The sequence below is a fragment of the Erythranthe guttata genome, chromosome 13, assembly GCF_056151865.1.
Source record: "Erythranthe guttata isolate IM_541 chromosome 13, IM_541, whole genome shotgun sequence".
Classification (NCBI taxonomy): domain Eukaryota; kingdom Viridiplantae; phylum Streptophyta; class Magnoliopsida; order Lamiales; family Phrymaceae; genus Erythranthe; species Erythranthe guttata.
Genome location: NC_142545.1, coordinates 1,128,434 through 1,148,999, shown reverse-complemented (window position 1 = coordinate 1,148,999; position 20,566 = coordinate 1,128,434). Strand labels below are relative to the sequence as shown.

Genomic DNA, 20,566 nt, shown 5'->3' with positions numbered 1-20,566 from the left:
TGATCAGCACGTCTGACTTGAGCGTCGGAGGGGTTTCCGCCGGATCAACCCCCGGCGTAGTTCATGTGTTCTATGATCGCAGGTACCTCAGGATCATCAAGTTGTCAAGCTACTGATCTGCTTTGCTCTCCCAGCTCATTTTCTTCACTACCCTAGGTGAGCTATATTTTAGCATCATCATTTTGGCGCCGTCTGTGGGAACGATGCAAACCAGATCACGTAGCCAACAAGATCCTCCTGAGGCGTCTGCTCGGAGAGAAAATGACACGGCTAACGACCTCCCACCTCGTGGAGGCTCTGGCTTGCCACCTCCTCCCCATCCCATGGATCCGCCTCGCGAGGTTCAGGTGATCCCCCCTCGGGACCCACCACTCGCCGATCCATCACTCCCTGCTCCTCGAATGGTTCGAATAACCGAGGATGCGCTTCAACGCATAATAGCAGAAGCTTCAACTCGCGCTGCCACAGAGGCCGTGATCCAATATATCGCCACGATGGGAGCAAATGCTCCCAACGCGATACCAGCACCTGCTCCACATGTGGAGCCACCTATGGCACCACCGCCATCGACTCCCTGGGGGCTTACCTCCGCCCCCAAAATATCTCGCTCGCCAAGGGTTATCGACTCCCTGGGGGTTTACATCGCCCCCAAAATATTTTGCTCGCCAAGGGTTATCGACTCCCTGGGGGTTTACATCGCCCCCAAAATATTTCGTTCGCCAATGGTTATCAACTCCCTGGGGCTTACAATTGTCCCCAAAATATTTCGTTCGCCAAGGGTTATTGACTCCCTAGGGGTTCACAGTGCCCCCAAAACATTTCATTCGCCATGGGTCATCGACTCTCTGGGGGTCTATTTCCGCCCCCTCGAACGGATCAGATAACCGAAGAGGACCTTCAGCATATGATCGCCGAACCTTCAACAAGATCAACTTCTACTAGCTCCTTTAACGGTTCAGATAACCGATAAGGAAGTTCAACGTATAATCGCGGAAGCTTCAACTTGTGCTACTACTGAAGCAATGGCACCATACATCGTCATAGCAGGAGCCAACGCTCCTCCTCGTGAGGCCCCACTGGGTCCTCAACATGATCAATTTCTATTTACTTCTCGAACGGTTCAGATAACCGAAGAAAACCTTCAGCGTATGATCACGGAAGATTCAACTCGTGCTGCCACTGAATCAGTGACACCATAAATCGCCAAGGTTGGGCATCTCACCCCAGTGGTTCGTGATCGCCTCATCCTAAATGGGGGGCTATCCCATCCTAAAGTTGGGCATCTCATCTCAAGGGTGGTACATCCACTTACCTTTCAACCCCAAGGGGTTTCACATCCCATCAAGTGTTTCACGTCCCTACTTCAAAAACAGAAAAAAAGGTCTGACGCGCACGCGCGAACAAATGGCACAACCGTGCGCATCCACCTCAGACCATAGGTCTCGAGCGCCTCATCCTACAGTGGGAAATTATCCCCATCCTAAGGTTGGGCATGACCCTTACCTTTCAACCCTAAGTGGGTTCACATCACATCTCAAGAGACGAGTAGAATCTCCCGACTCAAAAAATAGAACGTCCACAAGGGGGTGCACATCCCATCTCAAGGAACGAGGATAATCTCCCTACTAAAAAAATAGAACATCCCCAAGGGGGTGAATATCAACCAAAAAAAAAAAGTGGGGGTAAAATCGCGTACGCGAGACCCCAGAAGAAAAAAGAAGAAGATGAAAAAAGAAGAAGATGAAAAAATAGAAAAAAAAGGAAGAAGATGAAAAAAGAAGAAGATGAAAAAAAAGAAGAAGAAAGAAGAAGAAAAAAGAAGATGAAAAAATACAAGAACAAGAAAAAGAAAAAAGAGGGTAAAAGAAGAAGAATTAGAAGAAGAAAGAAGAAGAAGAAAAAAAAGCGAATAAAAAATAAAAAGGGTGGAGATGCAGCCGAGCCGCGCGCGCGAGCCGAGCCAAGCCGCGCGCGCCCGGCTCCATTCTAAAAAAAAAAAAAAAAAAAAAAAAAAGGAAAAAAAAGGGTAGAGCGCGTGCACTGCATTCGCGCGTGGAAGCCACGCGCCAAATGGGCAGCGCGCGCGGCCAAAAAAAATTAATAATAATTGAGATGAAGAGCGCGTGAGCAGCACGCGCGCGTGACTGCCACGCGCCCATCGTGCAGCGCGCGCGGGCCCGCCAAAAAAGAAAAAGAAAAATAATATAAAGAAAAGGAAAGAAAAAGGCACGTGCCTACCTCTTCTCTCTCCTGCAGCATTTATTGCACTACTCTTTCTCTCTCCTCTGCAATTATTGTGCGCGCTTCCCCATGAATTTATTTGACCGCTCTACACTCTCTCTCCTGCGGCTTCCAAAGGCTGCCACCGCGCGCGCGATCCCAAGCGCGCGTGTTATTTCATAAGCCGCCTCTGATCCTCGGAGCGCGCGCAACTATCAATACTCTTCACCAAATTGCGCGTTGATTTTTACTCGCTTTACCAAATCGCACGAGAATTTCAACGCGCTCCACCAAATTGCGCGAGCTCTTTAACGCACCTACCAAATTGCGTTCGCTATCAAATGGAAAAAAAAAATAAAATTATTTCTCCACGCCATGCCAACGATTCACGCAAGACTACAGCACCGATGTACTCTCAATACGATCCGGTACCCCTTTCGACTTGGCTCCCACATCGTCTCGAGAGTGGGGGGCTTGCGAGACAACTCCCACGAGGAGCCAACTCCCTCGGGTCTACGAAACCACAGCGAGATAACTCCCACGATGAGACCACTCGCTCCGTCCTATAGCCCGTTGCGGGACAACTCCCACGAGGAGCCAACCCCCTCTGGTCTCATACCCGCAGCGAGACAACTCCCACGAGGAGACAACTCGCTCGGTACCACAACCCGCAGCGAGAAAACTCCCACGAGGAGGCAACTCCCACGAGGAGCCAACTCACTCGGCACTAAAAATCCGTTGCAAGGCAACTCCCACGTGCGGCCACCTCGCTCGATAATAAGACTCGCTGCGAGACAACTCTCATGAGAAGACAACTCGCTCGGTCCTACAACCCACAGCGAGATTACTCCCACGGGGAGCCAACTCGCTCGGTAGTACCACAACCCGCAGCGAGACAACTCCCACGAGGGGTCAACTCCCTCGGGTCTACGAACCCACAGCGAGATAACTCCTACGAGGAGACCACTCGCTCCATCCTACGACCCGCAGCGAGGCAACTCCCACGAGGAGCCAACTCGCTCGGTTCTACGAACCTGCAGCGAGACAACTCCCACGAGGAGCCAACTCGCTCGGTACCACAACCCGCAGCGAGAAAACTCCCACGATGAGGCAACTCGCTCGGTACCACAACCCGCAATAAGGCAACTCCCACGAGGAGCCAACTCACTCGGCACTAAAAATCCGTTGCAAGGCAACTCCCACGTGCGGCCACCTCGCTCGATAATAAGACTCGCTGCGAGACAACTCCCATGAGAAGACAACTCGCTCAGAGCAACCTCAATCGACACGCTCCTCAGTCGCGCGTTATCCAACGCTCCAACAACTTCGCTTCGAGACAACTCCCACGAGGAGACAACTCGCACGCAATTCACTACATAATTGCAAGCTCAAGTTAGCACGATTACAACCCTAGAAACACTTAGAGATATTATGGGAATCTATATAGCCTGGCCAGCTTGATTACTCAAATTTATCTACTTGTTTTCGATGGGTCCTTCATTAAAACGTGGCCACGGTCCAAACATACTCACGACCCACGAGGTCTAACAAGGGGCACGATCCCCATAAAAAAGCTTGAGAGCCTGATCCCCTCCTCAAGTACATCACGCACAAGGCTATATGTAAACACATACAAGCAACGCGTCACAACATTGACAATGTCGATAAATAACAACTCCCATGAGGAGAATACTCGCTCCATGCTACTATATTATCGCGAGATAACTCCCACGAGGAGACAACTCGATCAATTCTATTACCACGCGACGATACAACTCCCACAAGGAGATAACTTGATCCGAGCTACTACATCGTCGCGGGACAACACCGACGACTCAAGTAACTTATATCGCGACAAATTGGTCGCGCAACGCGCCAACGCGCCTTCACTCCCCTCCGACACACGCTCCAACGCGTTTTCACACACCATCAGGCCATACGCCAACAAACGACTACTACAATTTTTACTCTCGACACGATCTGTCATCCATTTCAACATGGCCCCCACATCGAATCGAGAGTGGGGGGCTTAATGATATGCCTAATTGGGCCAACCCAATGGGCCTATAATTTCTTTACCTACTGGGCCACGAGCCCAATATCGAAGACCATTATCACAGAGGCTCAATCACCTTCAAGTAAGGTTTGGGCCCGACTATCTCAACTAAGCTATAAATAAAGGTTTGAATTCATTCCTTAAGGTACGTCCTATTATCTGAGCAATACTATTAATTGTATTCTCTGGACTATTTCTATGATCAGCACGTCTGACTTGAGCGTCGGAGGGGTTTCCGCCGGATCAACCCCCGGCGTAGTTCATGTGTTCTATGATCGCAGGTACCTCAGGATCATCAAGTTGTCAAGCTACTGATCTGCTTTGCTCTCCCAGCTCATTTTCTTCACTACCCTAGGTGAGCTATATTTTAGCATCATCAGTATCGATTTTTTAATTTTTTTAGGAGGGAAAATGTGAAAATGAAAATTTTATAGGGAGTGGAGTGCATTTTGTTCCATTTTGTTCTATCAGAATCTGCATGGGTTTTTCTCGGAACTAGTAACCTAATTTGGGGAAATTGATTTAATTAAAAATAAAAAATAAAAAGTTTTCTTAATGAGAAACGAACAGTCCACCTTCTCCTTCGACCGCTTATACTATGCTACACCGGGTGAAAAATATCGGGTAGATCTTTACCATTCATATACACACAAACACACACACACACCCACATTGGTGTGTGTAGATCATCGGTAAAAAATCACCCGGTGTAACTTTCACCGGGTATAGCATAGAAATAACCTCCTTCGACCCCCGGGTTTCTAGAAATTCTGCCCTATAAAAATCTTGAAAAACCATATTGACTTTTGAAATCATAACTATTTTCCAGCGATTTCTCAATTTGTGCAGCCAAGCACCAAAAACAATGTCCGATACAAAGGAAGTTGAATTCACCTTGAAAGTAATGATAAACAAACAAAAAACCAAAGTACTCTTCGCAGAAATCGACAGTTTGCCGACGTTTTACTTAGCTTTCTGACATTGCCATTAGGAACAATTATAAGAGTTCTGAAGAAGCACTACGGAGATGACCAAGAGACGCGTGTCAATATATATCGGAAGCATAACAAATTTGTACAACGGCTTAGCGAATCTCGACATTGATCATTTCGAAACCGAGGCAGCTAAAGAGATGCTACTCGATCCAGTCAGCGCATTCGATGCGGAACGTCGTAAACAAACTCGATATTAGTGACACAAACCCCACCAAGTACTATCCTTGTCAAGACTGGTTTTTTAGATTTTTTATATGGTTGTGAAATGTACGCATGCACTCCAATAATACCGGTAGATGCGGACGCTGTGGGAAAACGATGACGAATGAAGTCCGTACTCGAGAAGATGGTGATAATGGAGTTTTTACGATTAACACGGTTTCTTTCTTAATCTCCGATGATTTGGTGATGGTGCCTAATGTGGCATTACCAACGGTGCAAACTCTCCGAAATCTTGTCATTACGAATATTGATGGTGGTGAGCAATAATTCGCTTCTAAGTTCCGTTGAATCGAAAGCTAAACAAACATCAAATCCTTATCACACAAAACAAGCAATCTCATCATCAAACATTGATCATCTCTCACCATCATAAATCATCGATGCATTCGACTCAAGCAAATTTTCTTCTTTTTTTTTTTTTTTTTTTTTTTATATATATTCCGGAAAAAACGAGAAAAACAATAAAAATGAATAAAACCTAATGCATGCAAACTAAAACAAATAAGCACAAAAACATGTTTTTCACCCCCAAACTTAAAATTTTCGTTGCCCTCAACGAAATTAGCACAAAGGTTAAGGATAGAAAACACCTGATTTAGTCGGAGTCGATGTGATTGGGGTGCTCCTCCCTCGTTCTCTCATGCTCGTCCTCATCGGAAAACTCGGGTACGGGCGGTGGCACTTTTCTTTCTCTTTCCCTTCCCTTTGGAAGATGATGCTTCACGCATGCGGCCTCGTTTGTTGGACGACATAGTTGGGAGAACTTTGGGAATGGATTCGGTAAGAATTGGACGAGAATCGACCCCCAAATTTGGTTGGAGCAATTTGTCGAACACCTTGTGGGCGTGCCTTGAATGAGTAGATTCTGTAGAGGTTGATTCGATTCTCTAGCCTCCCTGTCAATACCAACACAAAAATAGTAATTTGAGAGTGCGTGAGTGAATTATATGTGTGAAATTGAAGAATTTTTGGAAGAGAAGTTCAAAATTCGAAAATTGTGTGTGGGAGGTTGAGAGAATGAAAGAGAAGGGTTTAGGAAATAATGGGGGAGAAAATCTAATTTTTAGAATTTAAAAACGCCCAATTTTTGCCTCGGACAGCCGTCCCACATTTAAGCCTGTTTCTCGGACGGCCGTCCGAGTCTTCTGCCTAACCACTGCTCACGGGACGACCGTCCCATTTTATGCCTTGTTCTCGGACGGCCGTCCGAGGGTTACCGGTCCCTCACTGTTTTGGGGACGGTCGTCCGTTTTTTATACCTGTTTTTCGGACGGCCGTCCGAAGTTTGCCACCAATCACTGGTTTGGGGACGGCCGTCCCGGTTTTGTGCCTTTTTTTTGTGGGACGGCCGTCTCAACCTCTTTTTTTTTTTTTTTTTTTTTCGGACGGACGACCGTCTAGACCCCCGATCGTGCTTTCGACCCTGAAAAGTAAAATTCAAATAAATTAATTAGAATGCATGCCTATGAAAATAAAAACGAAACGAAAAATTAACGAAAACTACGAAAAACAATAAAGCTCGGGTTGCCTCCCGAGAAGCGCTAAGTTTAAAGTCTTCAGCCGGACTTTGCTTTTTGAAATCGTTATGTCCAATCCAAAGCCTTGTAGATTGCGCATCCATCCATGAGTTTTGTGACTTCAATTGCAACCGATACAGGGATAGGATTGCAATATGTCAGGGTCCACTTTAGCTTGTAATCTTTCTTGGTTGTAATCAATCGATACGAAGCCAAGATAGGATCTTCATCACCCGCTCCCTCAAATCGGTACACAAAAACCTCACGTCCGCGTATAACCTCCACTTCAAACACATTCGTCTTCTCATCAACCTCTATTGATGCCTTCAAAGCCACGTCATGAACAACAATAATATCCTCAATTTGAATATTTGCACTAACCACATCCATCTCTTTCTTCTCTTGTTCCGACACATCTTTGGAGTTGAGCTCGATTGCATTCTCATATTCATCATCCTTAAGCGTCTTCGTAAGTTCCTTTTCCTTCTCATCGACAATATTTTCTAGGTCTAAAGGATTTTTCTCACTACAAGTTGTAGACGGATTTTCTTTGTTGCAACCATTCTCGATATTGTCTGAAATATTTTCAAGAGACCTTTGGCGCTTGAATTCTTCCAACTGTAACTCCAGTCTCCGGATAGATGCTTGAGTGGATTTCATAAATTCTTCAAGGACGGAGTTCAAATAACACTCCTGAACAGTGGGTTCTCGTGGCGTGTTGGTGTATGTGTTCCAATAACCGCCGTTGGTGTTATCTATGAAATTATTCGCTTTCGGTGCATACCAACATTGGTTAGTGTAATGATCTCCACCACATATTGAGCAAAGTAACGGCATATCATAGGTATTTTGGAGGTATTCGCCAGACGGAAGCCATTCATATCCCGTTTGAGGTGCGCGAAGATTGTAACCTGACATGTAACCAAAGAAAAAAATATATATTAAAAAAAATTAAAACGAAAAGATAAAATAAAAAAAAAAATTAATTTGGGTGAATCGTGAAAATTGTTCAAATTTAGAGCTAGAATAAAATAAATAATTAAAATAATCCCCGGCAACGGCGCCAAAAACTTGTTGGCCGAAAACCTACACGCAAGTGCACATATCGTACAAGTAATAAAGTGGATTTTTAAGTCCAAGTATCGATCCCACATAGAATATTTAATTATCTAATCATAGACGCTAAATTCTACCAATTGCTATCAAGCCCACCCTACACAGTCGAATTTGGAAAAAGATTAACTAAATTAAACTAAATTAAAAAGCAAGTAAAAACAAGAAAGCAATTTAAAACGAAGATTTAATCAAGATAAGCAAGCCTAGGATTTTATTCTTCCCCCTATGTGATTATTACTCCCCCAATTCCTTCAATTATGCAAGCAATTAACCCGAATTATTAACCTGAGATGCTAAAATAATCATAACCCGCTTCCGCGTGTATTACGATTCTAATACTCTAGATTCAATTACTATATTCCTATGCAATTAATTCTAGAACACAGCATTAAGCACAAATCTCAATAATGGCTACCTAAGAGATTAACTATATTCCTATGTTAATACTACAAAGGCTCTTCTACCACAATTCTAATTATTAACCCGATCTTCCGATTCATGCGATTAACAATAACATAAAAGCGCATAAAGTGGCCAGTTTCATGAACTTAATAAAACAAGTAGAAGAAATAATCCGGAATTAAAACTTGCATAAAATCATAGAATTGGGTTCATAAATCCCACATAGGGTTCCAAATAAAATTCTAGAAATAAAGACTTAGCTACTCGTAATTCTTATGATAAATAAAATAAAATAAATAAATTAAATAAGAAAAACTATGCTTGAATCTTCGTTGATCTTCTTTGCTCTTGAATTTGCGTCCCAAGATATCTCCAATTGTGTGCTTGGGTTGGTCTTATATAGGGTGAAGAACTTGGGGAAGAAGACAGTTTCCTTGTGCAATTAAAATTCCTTTACTGCGCAGCTTCGGAGTCTCGGACGGGGGTCCCAGAATTTGAACTAAAACTCGGACGGGGTCCGAGCTTTAAATCTTCAGAATTTTGATTTTTTCACTTTTGGCCCAAATTTTCTCCAAAATTGCAGTTTTGACCCCATACTTTTCCAATTCTTCAATTTGTACCTAAAATACAATAAATCAACTTTTTAAGCACCAATTATCGTTAAAATACACCAAAAGCTCAAATAAAAAGATACGATAAAGTGTAAAAATATACACTTAACAGTGAGCTAATGAATGTGACTTTTGGATTCAATGAGGTTAGTTTTTAGTGTAGATTCTGTAGAGTTTATTGCAAACAGTACCCTTGTGTTATATCGAATTACTGAAAAACTATTGTGTTATTTTATTGGGAAAAACTTCCTACGATTTAATTTTTTGGGCAACTTGCACATCACCCTCTAACAATTTCTAGTTTTCGCACTTTACCCTCTCAAAGTTTTAAGAAGTGAATGTCCGCTTCAAAATGATATTCTTGTTGCACATTGCCACGATAGAAATTTTTTTTATGGATAATTCATCAGCATTTGAGTATTTTTGTTGCACATTACCCCTTTATATTTTATATTTGTTGCATGTTTACCCCTTAAAAACATTATCGTTTTTTCATATTGCCCATTAAAAATGTTATTTTTGTTGCACAATGATCACCAAAAATTGGTTTTTAGGGCAAAGTGCAACCAAAATAATATTTTAAAGGGGGATTGTCCGGTTTTTGAATTTTTAGGGGGAATGTGCGAAAATGGGAAATTTGTAGGGGGTTAAGTGCATTTTGTCCTAATTTTTTTTAGCAATTAGTAACTTGTTTATTGGCAAAAACTTCCTATGATTTAATATTTTGTGCTCAAAAAATCGAATCACAGGGGTGGTTTTGTCAATAAAATAATCGTTAGCAATGTGATATAATTACAAGGCCTTTAGTGTATGTCATGATTTTCTGTAAGGATCTTTAATTTGTTGAATGCTATAATGTATTTTGATTTTTAATATTCCTTGTTTGCCTTGGGTTATGGATTTGTTGAAGGGTTCGTTACTGTCGCGGGCTCCACTAACCGACATTATACTCGATAAAAGCGAAGGTAGCTCAACCAAACCAAACTTCGAACCGGAAATATTATTGAGTCATGAGAAGGAGAAAGAGGCAAATTTTAGCTCTAAAATTTTGCTTTTGAAATTGATTGGTCAAAGATCTACAAATAAGTTAATGTTTGCACAAGGAGATGAAGCTATTATTGATTTTCTTTTTCGTTTGCTGACAATTCCTCCTGGAGGAGTCGAGCGTCTTTTGGGCGGTAACACTTGTCTGCGGAGTATAGATAATTTGTATAGGAGCGTAACTAATCTAATTGACGACAAGTATCTAGCGACTCCCGATATTAAGACTGTGTGGTTGACCTATTCCGATTTTGGAAATCAACCCGTTGCAATTTACGCGCAAGGGGATCAAAATTATGTTAATTTTGTTAAAGGACAAAAAATGTGTATGGTGAGCGATGATTTAACCGTGACCCCTTCGAGTATGAGCTCAAGCCTTTCTATTCTGAACGAGATGAATATAAAGCTATCTGATGTCGAGACAATGGAGATGCAAATTGGATTACATGAGGTAGTATGATTATATTTTAACTTTCGTTTGTCGATGTTTATTTCGTTTATTATGTTGGCTTGAGGAGAGTTCATTTTTTTGTAGGGTTTGAGCATATTGAAGGCCTCTCTCACATCGGCTTCTGCTCTAACCGATGCCCTGAAAATCAATGACATGATAAAGAAACAACCTAAGCAAGAACACTAATAAGGTTGTTCGTGAATTTGTTATGTTGGTCGTCTTGTATTGTAATATTGGCATGTTTTGTGTTTCTCTATAATGACCTTAATTGTTTTACGATCATTTCATCGGTAGTATGCATATTGTAATGCATTTGTCTGCTATGTCTGTTAAGGTCTTGTTTGTTTTTGAAGATTAGACATGATTGATTAAATAATTGGACTTTATTTGTTGGACCTGCCATGGTGCAATAATAATACAATTGGGTTTTCATTAGATTATTTAATATTATCTTTGACTGATCTTGTCTTACAAATAAGACGAGGCCTAAGTATACTGAAAATGCATTGTGCGGTACTCTCCAAAACAATGTTACTTGAGTATGTCTCAAAAGGTGTTTTCAGATATATTACGGAATATAATGCATATCAATGGATTCAAGTTGAGAAAAATCATGCCAATATTAATGTAGGCGCGCACAATGTTTGTTGGATATGATCGGATTTGGTGCGGTTCACTTATGGTTTGATACAAAATCGATTAATTTCGAAATGGATCCAGACTTAGAAATCGGATTTGAATCGATTCAATATGTGACGCAGTACGGAAGCACGGTAAAGAATTAATTTCTACGAATTAATCCTATAGAACACGATAACTCTGGAATTAATCCTATTGACTCCCCTCGTCTTTCCGGTTCGGAAAAACTTGGCCTCACCCAATTCCGGCTCCCCCACCTCTGCATCAATATGGATATGTTATCATTCTCCATCAAAAAAATGAAATGGAACATGGACCAACGTATTCACTTCATCATAAAGAATCGCAATCATTAAACTATAGGAAAAAATGATAGTGCTAGGCCGAGTAGAAAAATCCACAAACAAGCTATTTTTTGTTCAATTCGAGAAAGATTTCGCCGATTTCAACTTCAGTTTGCTGACCATCCTCTAGCTGGAGTTGAATATCTTCTAGATAACAAAACTTCGCTTAGGAACATCGACAATTTGTACATAAAGCATAACCGAACTGATAAACGACAAGTGTATGACAAGTCCATGTATAAGAAAAAGGCTGATCAAACCATCGATTTTGGATCATTCTTAAAAGTATTTTTGTTTATTATTTTACATGTTGATATAACGAGACTCGTTTTTTGGTTGATGTAGGCTTTAAGCATACTGAATGCATCTCTTGCATCGGCTTATGCTTTATCTGATGGCCTCGCTAATAATCGTAATTCTGGTTGCAAAGGTTCAATCATGCATTTGTTCACATCAGTACTCTGTTTTATTAAACATGTCATATTTTCTAAGCAGCTCGTAAAGCTTTTCGGCCCTGATTTTCGAGTTTTTTCGACGCTAAGTTAGTCTCCAAGTAATCGTGTCACACATGCATACGATCAGTTGGAATTTTATTTCTTTTTTGTATTTATTATTTAACAAAGAGACTTTATATTTTGATTACTTGTGCACATGTATATTTACAATAAACATGTGGCGTAACACCCCGGTTGCCTCATTTATATAGCTGTTGCGACATTTTATTTTGACCACAACGGTCGAAATGACTGTGAAGCAAAAAATAAATAAATCATAATCTCTAATACAGTTAAACCTCTATAAATGAATACTGTCGGGACTAGGGAGATTCTATTAATTTATAAAAATTATAAAAATTGAGATTGGCCTAATACAAATTCCTCTGTACATCTCTCCAAATTGAGATTCTTACCAAGTAAAAGATTATAATTAATCTCTACTGTTAATACTAATATTGACATTGTCACTGTCTCTAACTGTTATCCAACTCTCTCTCCAATCCCAATTTGCCCTCCCGGAAGAATTCGTCCCTAATTCTTTAATCCTCTGCATCGGAGAATCCGAAAAATCTTCGTAATTCACCTCACATGGAGTTTCCGAAAGTACTTCTTCCTCAATTAAACTCCAAATTCCATGATCAAGAATGCTCGTCGGAGAACACGTGTCATCTTCAAACTTCTCTAAATGTTCGAATCGAAATTTGTCAAGAAAAGGATGCCGTAATAGCTCTTTCGCAGTCCATCTCTGTTTCGGATCAACTCTCAAGCACTTGCTCAAAAAATCCTTCGCTTCGCCGGAGATGAAACCCGGAATCTCCGGCGACTCGCAGTCGCCGGAGAACGCAATCCGGCGAAGCGTGGTGGCGGCGTTAGGCCACGGCGATTTTCCGGTGGACATCTCGATAACCGTGCAGCCTAGCGCCCAAATATCCGCCGGAAAACCCTGCTCCTCCCCTCTCGCAGCTTCCGGCGACATATACATCGGAGTGCCGCCGATCGCCGCCTCGTCGGCAAACTTAGCGCAGCCGAAGTCGGTAATTTTGACTTCATTTAATTCGTTCAACAATAAGTTGCTCCCTTTAATATCGCAGTGCACTATCCCCTTGGAATGCAAGTACTCTAACCCCTTAAGAATTCCACACGTGTAGTAACCGATTGACGGCTCGTCCAGCTGGCACCGGAGAATTCGATCGGCGATTGTGCCTTTTGGCGCGAACTCCATCATCAGATTGAAGATTGGCTTGTTGTTCTCTACGCTAACGTTGCAGCCTTTGTAACAAATTATATGAGGATTATTAAGAGTGGATAGGATTTTGTGCTCTCTCTGCAGAGGCTCCGATTGCGACAGCTCAGCGGATTTCACGGCGAATATTTCGCCGGAGATCTGTGAAGTAGCCACCGACACGGCGGCGGTGGCTCCGTGGCCTATAGTATGGCCTCTGGTCCAGTACTCCATTTTTTTTTCTCTTTTCTTTTTTTGCTCTGAGTTCAAGAATGGAATATTTTTTTTTTTGTTTAGTACATGTTTGGTTGTACAATCTATCTATATATATATATGGAAATATGTGTGTGTGAAAACAATGATGAGAATATAGAAGGTGGCATAATTAAAAAAAGTTTGGATGTAGTCCGAATTAGTTGGGAATTGGTGAGTTGGAAGAAGGTTGCTTTAACGGGAGCCCACTACGTGGCGTTATATGTATGGCTATTAGTTAGTTGGGCACAAATGGAAGTAGGCGGAGGCCGGGTTATTACTTGGCCAAACGGGTCTTCGCCACGTGGCAGCTTTAGGAACGAGGATGAAGAGTCGAGAATTATGATTTACATAGATAGTAGTACTCTACTTGTATTCAATAAAGCTTTTTTATACACAAGGAAAGATGTATCACGCTTTCGATGAAGTTTTATCGGCATGGGTTCATAGTTGCCAAACGTATCTAAACGTGATATATTAAAAATTAAAATCCTTGATAATTGAACTTCAATTAACAATCACTCAGTATTAATATATAACCGGTTGTAGCATAAAATTTTCTGATTTTAACACCGGGTGTTTGTTGACCATAGCACACACACCAGGGCCGGTCCGGCGTATTTGGGGGCAACGTCCGAATTTTTTTTTGTTCCCGCATCTTAAGATTAGTAAATAATATAAATAAATTATTTATTAACAGAAACCTCATAAATTGTCTAGATAAAAATCTTTTGTATAATCGATGTTACAAAAAAACATTCAATTTCAAATCTATTTTTAAAAAATTATAAAAAAGAAAAATAATAAAAGAGTAAAAAAAATTGAAAAAAAATAGAAGAATATTTTTTTTTAACAATAAAACATTTTTTGCACACAAAAATATATAATATATATATTAAAAAACTGAAAATTTGGGCCCCCTATGAAATTGGGCCCTGGGCGTGGGCCCTGCTCGCTCCACCTCAGGGCTGGCCCTGACACACACACGTGCATGTGTATCTGTACTTATTGAGTGGTTATTTAACCCCATTTAGGGTTGACAGTCACTCGATGCTCAGTGTAGCATATAACTCTCCATTTACAACTAGGAAAGAATTTATGGTCCCGAATTCGTATTATACAAAGATGTTATCTAAGATGTTATGACACTTGAGACAACATGCAGCGGAAATATAAAGATTAAAAGCCAATGCTCAGAATTGAAAAATGTTCACAAGTAAATACTTGTGAACTTGCCCTTTACAGGACGGAAAAATATATTAAAATTAGTATTCTAAGAATACAAACAGAAGAGGTGCGAAAACTTCTTCCTTATGAATGAATCTTTTTCAAGATCACTCTTACAATCAAATCTAGATACTAAAAGAAAAATATTAAAAATTCTAGATTTCAAAGAATGTACTCATAAGGAGTACGTACAACAGATCCTAGAAAACACACTAAAATTCTCGAGATTAAAACTTCAGCTCTATATTGTTTCCTCGAAATCTGTAGAGTTCTTGAGTCTTGAGTTTGGTATTTATAGACTTGCCAAGCTTCCACTCCTCAGCCCATGATTTGCAAGAAAACCAACCACAAGAGCACTTAAGATAATGGGTTAGTGGGTTAGTTAGGAAGTTAAAATAAAACCCACAATTAAACCTACTAATCACAACTTAACCCACTAAGTCATAACACTTAGCCCACTAAGTAATAACTAAAATTTAGTTTGAAAGTAAGAGAGTTAAAAAACACTTTTTTAAAATATAACAACGTGTTTCAAACTCCCCCTTTTTAACTTTCTGATCAAAACTAAATTTTAGCTAGAACTCCCCCTGAGATATTGCTAGAACTCCCCCTGAATTTGAAAATATCAAAAATAATATAGAAAGATAAATTCAACACAAATTCAGCAAGATAGTCCAACAAAAACTTAAACAAGAAATAATCAAAGTGCAGTCCTAATTAAAGGTTCAGGGGAAAAATAAAAAACAGAACAGAATCAACATATTCATGAAAACATTTAAAGTAGAATCTCCAAAGTCTCTTCAGTGTCAGCTGCTGCTCCTCCATCACCAGCACTGGATCCACTGCTCTCCTCTGCTTCTTGATCTTCACCCTCATTCTTTGCTCCCCCTTCATTGACTCCTCCTTGCCCTCTGCCTCTGGCATCCAAAGGGTGAGAAGTTCCAGCTTCAGCCTCATAACCTTTTTCTCCCCATTTTTGATCAGAAAGAGCCTTTTGGAGCATGTCCACCATGGTCTGGTGATAGGTAATCTGAGCTAGAGAGTGAGTACGCTGCTGTAACAAAAAATCTCTAGGAACAGACACAAGAAGGTTAGAAGTGTTGTCAACATTGGGAGCAACACCTTCAGTACCCAGATTATTTTGACCTGATTCACTTGAGAGAAAATTATCTCCATTCCAGGGAAGGTCTTGGACATGAGGAGCTCTTAGAAAGTTTTGAGATACAGTGATCATGCCTTGTGGAGTGTGAAGATACTCAGAGTCATCTTGGCCCAAGTTTTGAGAGAGTAAAATGGAATAGATGAGAGAAGGATAAGGAAGATGAGTAGAGGGTGAGATTTTCTGGGCAAGATGACCTATAGTATTGAAGAAGAGTTTGCCAAAATCAACTGGTAATCCCATCCCCAATTTGTACATGAGTACTGCATGAGGTTTAGTTACCACAGAGACATTTTTGGATGGAATCCAATTAGTCACTGTGAGTCTAAACAGGACAGAGTAAAAAGCAGAGAGTTGGGAAACCTTAAATTTTCTGGGGTGTGCAGGCCAATTTCTTAAACGGTTTCCAGAGATAACTTTACAAACCTCATTAAAATCACCATAATTATCCTCATCTATCACAGTAGGAGTTTGTAAATGAGAGTTGATAATTTTGGGAGAGAAAGAGAAGATTGAATTTCTAACAAAAACTTTGCCAAAGTTTGGAGAGTTTTTCTTTAAAAAAGAGGTTTGCAAGTTGGCATAAAACTCCTTCACAACAATGGGATCATAGGAGCAGGCAATCTCAATTAGGCTAAGAATATTTCTTTGATGAAGAAAAGCTGTGATTCTATGCCTATCAAACTCTTCCTTGGAAATTTTCTTTTCCTCAATGAATTGACAATTCATGACTTGAGGACTCAAAATGGAATCAGATTCAAAATAAAAATTAGGACTGAAGACATTGTTTACCTCAAAAAGGGTCGACAAATTCTTCCCATCCAAGTCTGGTTCTTCTTCTTCTGAGGTGTCTTCATCTTCTGAATCTTCCAGTTCATCTGGAATGTATGCTGGTTCAGGTGATGCAGCAGGTGGGACAACATCTTCTTCCTGCTGAGAAGAGTCTTCAGAAGATTCACTGTCTGAATCTGAAGATGGCAAATTTTTGCGAAATGCAGCTAGAGGAACCTCCCAGCTGTCATCACTCTTCTCTGGTTCTTCAGCTTGAGGAGGAGATGTATCTGCTTGAACTGCTGCTTCTGCCAGGGTTTCCAGAGGGTCTGCATGAGGGACTGATGGAGTTTCTTCAGTAGTAGTGAACTCCTGAGCATCAACAATGGGAATGTCAACATGCTCTGCAGAAGACATCCCAGAGAAATCAGGCATTTCTTCATCCTGATAAGGAGCAGCACCCTCAGCAGCATTCTGAGGAACATTTGCTGAAACAGTGGGTGCAGCAGCATCTTCTGGAACAGGTGCAGCAACACCTTCAGAAATAGGTGCAGCAACACCTTCTGGAACAGGATGTTGAGAGGCTGCTGTTGACATGCTGGGCTGAGATGTCTCCCCCTGACTTGATGTTAGGGGAGGTGAAATGTTGGATGATGACTCGGAGGAGCTGGAGGATAGAGCTTGAGCCTCTGGTGCTGCAAAAGTAGGATCCCCTGCTTCATCATCAGTTTCTTCATCTACCAAATGGAGGCCTCGTCGTGGATTTGGCCGAACTGGAGTGCGGCCACCTCTGCCTCCTCTTCTTCCACCTCTGCCTTCTCTTCTGGGAGAGCTTTCTCCCCTCCGGCGTTGTGGTCCAGCCGTATTCAGATCTGGGAAGGGGTTCATGCGCTTGGACCGGCGAGTTGGAAATCTTCCGGCAGTGGAAGAGGGACCCACAAAATCGAAGTTGTCTGGGTCAATCGGATTCAGCTCGTCTCCCGGTTCAATGTAGCTGATAGGAAGAGCATCAAGGTTGACCGGATGAACAATGATGGCCAGATTTGGGTCTGCCGGTTCAGGTGCTGCAGCATCGTTGTGGACATCATCTTCGGCTGGAAGGGGATTTCTAGGTGGAGATGCCATGATACAGTAGATAAAAATTTCTTCTTTGTGCTTTTGATTTGAAGGTGTGAATTTTTGAAAGATTAAGCACGAAATTTATAAGCCCTAATTTTTGCTGAGAAAAATCGAAGTGGAGAAGATGAAGAAGTGGGGTGCGTTTTTCTTGGAGAAAGTGTGATTAAGGAGAATAACACTTCCTTTGGCAGTTTAAAGCAAAACGTGACACGTGGCACAATAAGGAGTGGACTTAGTGGAAAATAAAAAGACTAACTCATGAACCCCATGACCCATATAAATAGTGATAATTCAATATAAATAATAAAAATAATATTTATCACTCACGAAATATTCACAAAAATAGAAAAACCGATTTATTAATGATTAATAGTATGAGAAAAAATTGGCTAACAGGCATAGATTGTATTATATATATATATAAACTCTTATTTTCAAGTCAAACAATTCACATGGAACATGATCAAGTGTTCAGTTTGAAGGTTCCTCAGTTACTAAGATATGACTATCAAAATAGAGGAGTTTGACTTATGTGAGTGTAATTATTCCCTAAATGTTTACATGAAGCATGATCACGTTTCAAGGTGAAAGACTTCCAGTTACTTATTTAGAAAAATAATTCATCACAGTGAAGTCATTATTTAAAGAAGCTAAGCTTCAATAAATTATGTTGCAGCTTAAGATATTTGATGAGGTGCTGAAACATTTTTCAGGACATGTTTATTGAGTACACATCCCGAGAGATTTTCTGAGTTTAGAAAACCTCTCATAATCTAATGCCTTTGTAAAGATATCAGCCAGCTGATCTTCTGTAGGAATGTACTTTAAGCACACTATATTTTTCTCAACTATATCACGAATAAAATGATGTTTAATATCTATGTGTTTAGTTCGTGAGTGTTGAACAGGATTTTTTGAAATGTCAATAGCACTTGAATTATCACAATATATGGTCAGGGTATCACTGGTCAACCCGTAATCTCCCAACATTTGTTTCATCCAAAGTAGTTGACCACAACACCCTCCAGCAGCTACATATTCTGATTCAGCTGTTGATAGAGATACACAATTTTGCTTTCTACTAAACCAAGAAACCAGATTATTCCCCAAAAAGAAACATGCACCTGAAGTGCTTTTTCTGTCACTAATATCCCCAGCCCAATCAGAATCACTAAAACCTATCAAGTTTGTGTTTGTGTCTTTGAAAAACTGAATCTCTAAATCTACTGTACCTGCAACATACCTAATAATCCTCTTCACAGCTTTAAGATGAGTGACTTTGGGATTAGCTTGATATCTGGCACACACACAAACACTAAACATAATGTCAGGCCTGCTTGCTGTTAGATACAGAAGGCTTCCAATCATGCTTCTGTATAGAGTGCTGTCAACATCTTCTGCAACATCATCCTTGGACAGCTTTTGACTGGAACCCATTGGAGTTTTCATGTGCTTGGCTGACTCCAACTCAAATCTTTTGACCAGATTGAGAGAATACTTCTTTTGATTTACAAACATTCCTTCACCTGTTTGTTTGATTTGGAGTCCTAAGAAGTAATTCAACTCCCCTACCATGCTCATTTCAAAAGTGTGAGACATAGAATCTACAAAAGACTGTAAAAGATTAGCACAAGTAGAGCCAAAAACAATATCATCAACATATATCTGAACAATAATGATATGATTATTTGTTCTTCTAATAAATAGAGTTCTATCTGCCTCTCCTCTATTGAATTGTATGTCAAGTAAGAAGTCAGTGAGTCTTTGATACCAAGCTCTAGGAGCTTGTTTAAGACCATACAGTGCCTTCTTAAGCTTGAAAACATGATTAGGCTTGGCAGAATCTTCAAAACCCTTGGGTTGTTCTACATATGCTTCCTCATTCAGAACCCCATTCAGAAATGCACTTTTGATATCCATCTGATATAGTTTGATTTTAAGAAAGCAAGCTATAGCAAGAAGTAATCTAATAGATTCAATTCTAGCTACTGGAGCAAAAGTCTCATCAAAATCTATACCCTCAATTTGGGTATAACCTTGTGCTACTAACCTAGCCTTATTTCTAACCACTGTACCTTTTTCATCAGTTTTGTTTTTGAAGATCCACTTAGTTCCTATCACATTTACATGATTTGGTCTGGGAACTAAGTACCAAACATCATTTCTGATGAACTGATTCAACTCTTCATGCATTGCATTTACCCAGAATTCATCCTTCAGAGCTTCTGCAATATTTCTTGGTTCTACTGAGGACACAAAACAAGTGGTTCCAGTTAGTGCACATTCAGAAGATAAATTTGCAAATCTTACCATATCTCTGTAGTTTACTCTCTCTTTTCTTCTGGTCCTCATTCCATCAAAGATATCTCCCACTACTTGAGTAGATGGGTGATTTTTCTGAATTCTACTTGAGGGTTCCTTTCTGCAGACATCAAGGGTTGGCTGCAATTCAGTTTCTGGATGGTGTACTGAGTCCGATGTGGTAACACTTGGCTCAGCACCTTCTTCTCTCGGACCTGGACTGTCTGTATCTGGATCATCTGTGGTAGAAATGACTTCTTCGGTTGTTTCTCTTTCAGCAATTAAATCATCAACTTCATCTTCAGCTGTTTTACTGCGAAGATCAGCAAAATCATCAAATACCACATTTATAGATTCAATAATGGTTCGAGTTCTTAGATTATATACTCTATAAGCATGACTGT

The 20,566-nt window shown here is 40.6% G+C and overlaps 1 protein-coding gene and 1 pseudogene across 2 annotated transcripts; one reads left to right on the top strand and one right to left on the bottom strand.

The window, feature by feature from the left end:
• Positions 1-10,034: 10,034 nt before the first annotated feature.
• LOC148765572 (uncharacterized) lies at positions 10,035-10,817 on the top strand. Its single transcript, XM_088811789.1, has 2 exons — positions 10,035-10,631; positions 10,716-10,817. Exons 1-2 carry the CDS (start codon positions 10,035-10,037, stop codon positions 10,815-10,817), a joined length of 699 nt encoding a protein of 232 aa, XP_088667915.1.
• A 1,623-nt stretch (positions 10,818-12,440) lies between these two features.
• LOC148765571 (mitogen-activated protein kinase kinase kinase 18 pseudogene) lies at positions 12,441-13,629 on the bottom strand (annotated as a pseudogene). Its single transcript, XR_016029036.1, has one exon. The product of XR_016029036.1 is annotated as a mitogen-activated protein kinase kinase kinase 18 pseudogene (transcript).
• Between the last annotated feature and the right edge of the window lie 6,937 nt (positions 13,630-20,566).

Bases quoted from the DNA above. Each gene is read 5' to 3' on its own strand.
- LOC148765572 (XM_088811789.1), top strand. From the start codon at position 10,035: ATGGATTTGTTGAAGGGTTCGTTACTGTCGCGGGCTCCACTAACCGAC. The intron at 10,632-10,715 runs GTAGTATGATTA...ATTTTTTTGTAG, and splicing joins TGCAAATTGGATTACATGAG to GGTTTGAGCATATTGAAGGC.